Source organism: Lepidothrix coronata, unplaced genomic scaffold, assembly GCF_001604755.1.
Source record: "Lepidothrix coronata isolate B3197 unplaced genomic scaffold, Lepidothrix_coronata-1.0 Scaffold39, whole genome shotgun sequence".
In the NCBI taxonomy this organism is placed as follows: Eukaryota; Metazoa; Chordata; class Aves; order Passeriformes; family Pipridae; genus Lepidothrix; species Lepidothrix coronata.
The window spans coordinates 4,879,706-4,887,464 of NW_016690219.1; the positions used below are offsets into that span (position 1 = coordinate 4,879,706).

A 7,759-nucleotide genomic window follows, 5' to 3' on the forward strand; every position below is an offset into this window, starting at 1 on the left:
GGGCTTTTGCTTGGCCCTGAAATGGAAGTTGCCCTCTTGGTGATGTTGTTCTTCACTCCTCACTCAGTAGAGGAGCATTCTTCCTGCTTTTCTGAGGATGTCTGTGCCGTGGATTTGCAGACCTAAACTGGTGTCCCCAGGGCTCCGTTGGTGATACCCACAGTTGGTGAACTTCAGACAAATTCACAGATGTCGTTCATCTGACATTTTAAACAGTGAGTTTAGGATGAAGCTGCTCACTGAAAGTGTGTAATACCTTTTTTACTATAAAGCGACTTTGGATGACTAATTAGGATACTGCAGATATCTTCAGTTCTTCAAGTGAATCCCATCTTTTGTCCCTGGACAGACAATCACCAATTTTCTATAATGAAGAATTATAATTTTATTTTAAAATTATATTTTAACTAATATTTAATATTTGTAATCATACACAGGGTTTTTTCCTTGTCATTTACAGTTATATATCCTTAAAATCTCTGTAACAATTAGGATTTTTAAGGTTCTTAAGGTCTTAAACTCTGTTTATTGCAGGGAATGAGGTTAAAAATATTGTAGAGAAAAAAGCAAAACTGTTTTTACTGTTAACATACATTAAAATTGAGATCACCTTGGTCTGCCAGAAAAAGACCTCATCTTTTCTTCTAATATTGGGCACTTTGCACTAAACACATGAGCACTCAAAACCAGTATTATGTCAAAAGCCTCAAGTTTGCTATGTGGACTTGTTCAGCTTAATGGTTGCTACAGAATGTATGGTATGTTCTATAAGGGGTGGGTAAAAATATTCCCTGTATGTGTGTACTTTATAGCCAAATCAAGTATTACATTACAAAAGCTATTGACCTTTCCCTAAGTGGCATTTTTATTTTCTGTATAAAACTCTGGGTAAGCTAGAACTTTGAAGCTTAAACTCCTTTTTTTTCCTTTGCTTACTAATTCAAGTGATTCTCAGAAGAGTAAATACTTTTTTCCTTTATGTAACAAAAGTCTTCAGATAGTGATAATCTCAGATAATGTCAAGATACAGAAGACTAAAAGTGTATTTTCAGCATATTTTGTAAACACCTCAATACTGAGCTACCTTTTACTTTATTTCTCAGATTATTTTTTTTAATCTAGGTAATTTTTCACAGAAAAACTGAATCGTTTGGTTTGGAAGGAACCTTAAAAGACCATTTCTTTCCAAGCCCCTGCCATGGCCAGGGACACCTTCCAGTAGACCAGGTTGCTCCAAGTCCCATCCAACCTGGCCTTGAACACTTCCAGGGATGGGACATCCACAGCTTCTCTCTGGACAACCTGTGCCAGGGCCTCACCACCCTCACAGGAAAGAAATTCTTCCTCATATCCCATCTAACCCTGCCCTCTGTCAGTTTGAAGCCATTCCCGCTTGTCCTGTGACTCCAGGCCCTTGTGTCAAGTCCCTCTCCAGCTTTCTTGGAGCCCCTTTAGGCACTGAAAGGGTCTCTAAGGTCTCCCTGGATCTTCTTCAGGTGAACACCCCCAGCTCTCCCAGCCTGTCTCCAGAGCAAAGGGGCTCCAGCCCTCGGAGCATCTCTGTGGCCCTACAACCACCCTACAGTTTGGGCCTCCATCACCCTGCTGGTTTTGTCCTCCAACCCCAGAGCTCTCAGGTACAGCACACAGTGCCCTGTTATTCTCTAGTGTAAATAAAAAATAAATTATTTAACATACTACTTTGGTAATATCAGCCATTGCAGGGCAGCTTTGCTCTTCCCTGGTGTAGCCACCTGGCTCCTTGGAAGCTGTGATAGGCACACAATGAGAGGTCTTGAGCAAAGGGAATCAGGAAATCGCGCCACAAGATGAATATGTGAGTGGTTTGGGAAGCCAGAGCCTTCATCCTTAACATTGTTGCCAAACACAGGGGTGTCCAGCCATGCCTCCAATGTTTCTCAGATGTTCCAGCTTAGCAGCTCCTCGGCACATTTCCTCCAAACACGGAGTAGTCGGTAAGCAAGTTAATGTTTGGCCTCTTGCCTTCCCCCCACACAAAGAGCTTTGTATGTCAAGTGTGAAAGCTTTAAAATGGAATAAAAAATAAGGTTATTTTTCATCCTGGAGGGGAGGCAACAACATGCAACTCTTTACCTTTTCTTTCCTTTCCCTTTTTAGTTTTTTTTATACTGAAAGAAAGATATAATGCAACACATTTTTGGAAGACTAAGCAGACGTTTACTGTGCCAGGTCCTATCTACTGCATCCTTCAGCATGTTCCAAGGAAAGCAGGCAAAGTATTTTAACTCTGCTATACACCACATAAGTCAGCTTCTTAACTGCTTAGAGTGACTGGTACTACTAGAGAGGGAGTAAAAACTGTCTATTTTTAATTCTTTTGATAAACCAGATGAGCAGTGTCGTTGCTGTAACTTACTGTGTCTGCTTTCCAGCTGAGATTGCTTCAAGGTGGTGTATCATCAGGAGTTTCACTGTTTCTTCATGTAGGAAAGATTCCCAGCAAACTGGCTTTTATACTGATGAAAGAGGACTTCAGTCCTGTTGGAGTGACTTGCTACTCTTTCCAACAACAGAATTTGGAAAATTTCACTTGCATAAAATTGAAGAAAGCATTACTTACAGTTAAAGTTATTTTAACTTAAAGTTTCTGTGACTTCTTCTCCAATACTGAATGCCATTTTCTTTAAACTCCTTTGACCTGGAGTCATTCTGTGTTCACAGTGATGTGCTCATTCTCTCTTTCTCTTTCTTCTCCCTTTTTATTTCATGTTATTGATTCATTTTGAGTTTATAAAATATACCTTAGAAATTCAAAGGTAAGGGAACATTACATTTTTTCAAAGCAGGGATGGTGTAAGAGAAAAAAAGTACTGTTTGTGATGTTGAGATGTGAAGAGGAAAGATGATCTGCTGTTGTCTTTTACTTGGGTGTTTCCTTAAAGATGATACAATAGTGCTATCCCTCTGTTCATTTCTCCTGCATGAGCTGGTTATTTATAGACTATTCCAACACTGGTAGGACTGATGGAATGGCTCTCCTTATCCCTTGAACTGTGAGGTTCCATGCCAGGATGTGGTGGGGTTTTTTTTGTTAAAATGCGTTAGGAAGAAAATAGAGTCCAGTCATTTATGACAATCACTGTTTTCTTTGGTGGTGGTTTAGAGCATCGCATGAGAATCCACCTTGAAGAAAGAATTACTTTAAAGACAGAATTGAAGGCAGAAAACAGTTTTATTTCTCATATGTGTAGGTAATTTTACTAAATTAAAAATATTCATACAGAGAGACAGTAATTGTAAGTATTTATTTAGTATTTAAGAATAACATTAAGTCCAGTGTTTAGACAACTACTGTAGACAATTTGTAATGAGAAATTTAGACTTTATTGGAAAAATCCCTCAGCAGCACCTCTCCTTTAATAAAACTTTTGAGTTTTTTCACTTATAAAGAAACTTGTAATACTTTTAATGAAACTTGTAGCCTTTGACAGGATGGATTTTCAGAGCTTTGTAGTCTATCTGCTGAGAGTAGCCATTGCTAAATCATTTAATTTAAACATAACTGCTCTTGGGATGAATCTGGTTTTGCAGTTCCCATATTACCTTATGGAATGTCAGTAAAAGTTAAAGTATCCTTGTCAAATTTCTACATGCCTTTTTTCTTTGTCATGTCATTTTGTTTTTCCATGCCTTCCTTGTTTTTGCAAGGGGTTTTAAATCCCTGGGACTGCTGATTGTGAAGGCTTGACATACAGGTGGCAACAGAAAAAAAAGGGATGTCCCATTATTGATACTGGGGCCCATAGTGTTCAATATCTTCATCAGCAGTGTGGACCAAAATGTGGCCAAAAAGGCAGAATACACATTCTGTAGATCTGTTGATGGTTCTAAATTAAGAGCAGGTGGCACACTGCTTGCTGGAGCTTCAGGCCACACAGGTCCTGAAAACTCTGAGTTGAACCAACAGAACCTCAGTGAGTTTCTGCATCTGGGACAGGGTGACCCTGTGCATCAGTACATGATGGATGCCATAAAACCTCTGTCCTTGGTGATGTTTGAGACTTTGCTAGAGAAAGCCATAGCTGAATTCCAGTGGTTGGGGCAAGAGTCTTCCTTTAAGTTGGGAGGTTGGACAAGACACTTCTAGAAGGGAGGGTTGTCACAGCGAAGCTCAGTCTGTTTGATGAGCCACCTCAGGTTAAATTATTTCCTTATTATCTGATAGTACCCAAATAGTAATTTCTGACTGCCAGAGAGACAAATTATTACAGAATTTAAACCACATTGCATAAAAAATTAGCTTTTTTAATTATTTGAAAATGTTATCTCTTACTATGTGAAAAACTAAACCCCCAAATTAGATGCTTTTCTAAAGCATACAGTAAAATTACACAAGGAATCTAAGACTGCCATTTCTAGGATGAATTTTGTGAGAAGTGTCCTGTGCTATGCAGAAGTTCAGATTAGATGATTTTGGTGATGCCTTCTATTTTCAGAAGTTTGGCTGAATCAATTCGGAGGCAAAATTGAGCTCTGTAATGGGTTGAAGTTTTGCAGCATGCATTGTGAAAATTATTTTTAAAGGATACAAACTCAGTCTAGACTTCCTTAATGTCTTGATGGAATGGATTAACTGAAAATTTTTAGTAACTTGAAATGGCAGCTCCAGAAAATGCAGTCAAAGATGCCAGAAGTGTGCATAGAACTGGAAAATGCCTAAGTAGAACAGTTTCTATCCTGGTGACTAAAAGTTCAAATACAGTGGAAATGATTGACTGGATATAGAAAAGAAGAAAAGAAGGACTATCCAGGTGTGTTCCTGGTCAGTTTGTAGTTTAGTTTACAGCTAAATTGAATATGTTGACTGTCAACTTGACCTCATAAGTGATGGATTGAACTGTCATAGAAGAGTGAACTAAAAGGCAGAAAACAGAGGAGGAAACTGTGTATTTGAAGTACTAATTTTATTTTCTTTTTGAGAATTGCTTAGGCCAAATGCAGCTTATATAGATAACATAAATCGACTTACCAGTATCCCTTTGGTTTTCCATTAAATCAGATTAAAGAACTCTGCGATTTCCATTTCATCGAACATGAAAGTGCACAGGGAGTCAGAGCAAAATTTCTGTTGTGTGTACATGTGGATTTTCCCTATTGTTTTTTGTCCTTGGTGTGGACACACCTGTGCTTTACCTACTTTATGGACGGTTTCTTGAGCTGTACAAGTACAGTGTTGGTGCCATCAGCCACTCCTGATCCCACTTTGTATCCACAGTGTCTGTTCTTACCAGGTGTGATGATTTAGTCACTGAGTTATAGTTTCAAAGACAGTTACATTCATTTCCTTGTTGTTTAAGACAATCTACTTGATTGAGAGATTGAAGTAAGTTGTCTGCTTCTGACAAGGATAATCATTCCTTTTAATCTGACTACTGCTTCCTGCCTCTCATTACGGGAAGGATTTAATCTCTTGTGGAGACTAAATGCTTACCTTGTGAAAATCACCCTCTGCTCTGTTGAAGTAAACAGAGCTCAAGCACGTGTTCAAACCTGACCACAAACTTCAGTGCTGCTTCAACCATGATTCAATCATGGCATCATATATATGTGGAGGGGAGGGTGTGTGTAATGTTTATGGTTTCATACCTTGTCTCTTTTGAGGTACACTCTTTTGGTTGTCATTGGACCCCATGTGAAATACATTCTTAAATGCAACAGTGAACATTTTAAGGTGTTTTTCTTGAACAAACTCTAATTCAGTCTAATTTCCTTCCTTTTCCTGAGGTGTTCAGAAGTATAAAAATTCAAGCATTCATTAACAGTCAAAAAAATAGAAACAGATACATTTACCACTTATTTGTTACTGTGTATTGAGAGTGGGAAGGGGCCTTTTAATGCTCTTCTCCATCTGGCACATCTTCAATGTGATGGAATTTATTCATTTCACAATTTAAATGCACATGGGTTCAGTTCTGCAGAGGGCAGAACGTGTTGGCCTCGATCCAGGAGAGCGTTGTATTTGTCTGGTCACCTGTAAGCACGTGGGCAGAGGGCTCATGTGCTTCAGTTTAAACGTGCCCCTCGGTCAGGGCAGGCTGCTCAGCACCTCTCCCGCCTCAGCCCTCATCCCCGAGGGTGAGCCGTGTGCAGGCAGGTTTGTAAAATAGGAATTGACACCCTCCTGTGGGAAATTTAACTCACAAGACTAATAACCCATCTGTGGTTTATATTTCTTCATCTTGACTTGTTCAATGCATGTTTAATTTGGGAGGGTTGCTTCAAGGTTGTGGCGAGGGCGCTTTGGCGCTATAATTTCTGTTGTGGAATGCAGTTCTTGTTGGAATAAGGTACATCATGTACTTTTACTCTTTTGTCAGAGAGCAGAAAGACAAACACGAGCCATGGACTCAGTCCAGTACGCAGAATTCTGTGAAAGTCGGCAATTGAGTTTTTGTAAGTATTATAATGGCTGCACTGTATGGAGATGTTTGATTATTATTTCATGTAATAGAGAGCACACCAGAACCTCGTGTTTTTTGAAAGCACTTTTGTTTCATCCTCAATAATAAAACTTTAAATTCTTTCTCTGCATAACTCCTGGGAACAGTTAATTTAGCAGTTTCAGGCTGTATCGGGCAGAGTATTTTATTTGAATATCTACCAAGCTTTCCATGTGCTGGGATACTGTGCTGGTGAGGACCATAGAACTGGTAAGGAGTTAATGGATTAAAACCACCACTTGCCTCAAGTTGTCATGGTGGTGTCAAAGTTGGCATATTAGGAAGTTTCATGGTTGCAGGTTTTTCGGAATGCATCTAAAATTAGAGAAGAGCAGCAAGTTCTGCTTTTATTTTCCGATCCGCAGAGACACAAAGAACTTACTAAAGAGACTCTTCTATTTTAAGCTGTAAGCTCCTGCTGTGGAATTTGTTCAACATTAGCCAAGTTCATCAGTATACGCCATTCCAACACTAATAACATGATGACAGAATTAGGGCTTTTCTAGCACTGAAAACCAACTTACTAGAAGTACTTGTGGGCCATGACTATAATGAGCTGTAAATTAATGGGCTTGATCATGTAGCAAAACATCATTACAGAAGTGGTTAAGTGATGACTAAGGTTTTAGGTCAGATGTCAGAGAAAGTGAGGCGAAGGAGCCAGTAAAAATCATGACAAAACAGCACATGATCCTACAACACAGACTTGAACACAATGGTGTCTTTAAAGGAGAGACCTTATCTTGTTCTTCCTTTTAAATTCAAAGAAAGAGTGACTCATTTATGGCTAAAAAATGACACATTTGAGATACTGTTCTGCATCAGCAAATGTCAGCAAACGTAGGAAAACATGTTTTGCAAGCATTTCTTTTCTTAATTCAATATGTTTTTTATGTTTAGTTATAATTTGGCATCACACATCTGTGAGCCATTAGATAAATGATACGTCAGATTAGGGCGACTTGAGGAAATGAGAGGTTTGTGATAAAGTAATTTTGAAAACCCGAAAATTGCCATCTGGACACAGAACAAATAGAAATCTTAAATTTGAGAAATAAAATTGAATGTTGCTGACCAGGGGATTGTGATCTATAAAAATATCTCAGTGCTATTTTCACAATGTTTTTAAATGACCATATCTATAAAGTTCTTTTTCACTGACATTTAATGTCATTAAAGAATATGAGAATTACAGTGGTTAGAAGATAGTAGCAAGAGAAACTCAGGCACAAATTCAATTGCATAACATGAGCTCAATTAGATAGAACATAATAAGT

General features: G+C 38.6%; 1 protein-coding gene across 12 annotated transcripts in view; it reads left to right on the top strand.

Annotated features, from left to right (window-relative positions):
• SUPT3H (SPT3 homolog, SAGA and STAGA complex component) overlaps positions 1-7,759 on the top strand; it is a 308,388-nt gene that overhangs the window by 201,833 nt on the left and 98,796 nt on the right. For all 12 annotated transcript variants that reach the window (XR_001874457.1, XR_001874454.1, XR_001874459.1 and 9 more), the window contains exon 7: positions 6,360-6,435. Coding sequence is in view for 6 of the 12 variants with exons in the window: in XM_017813121.1 (XP_017668610.1) it covers positions 6,360-6,435 (76 nt within the window). In the remaining 6 variants the exon portion in view is untranslated. The remainder of the gene's footprint in view (positions 1-6,359; positions 6,436-7,759) is intronic.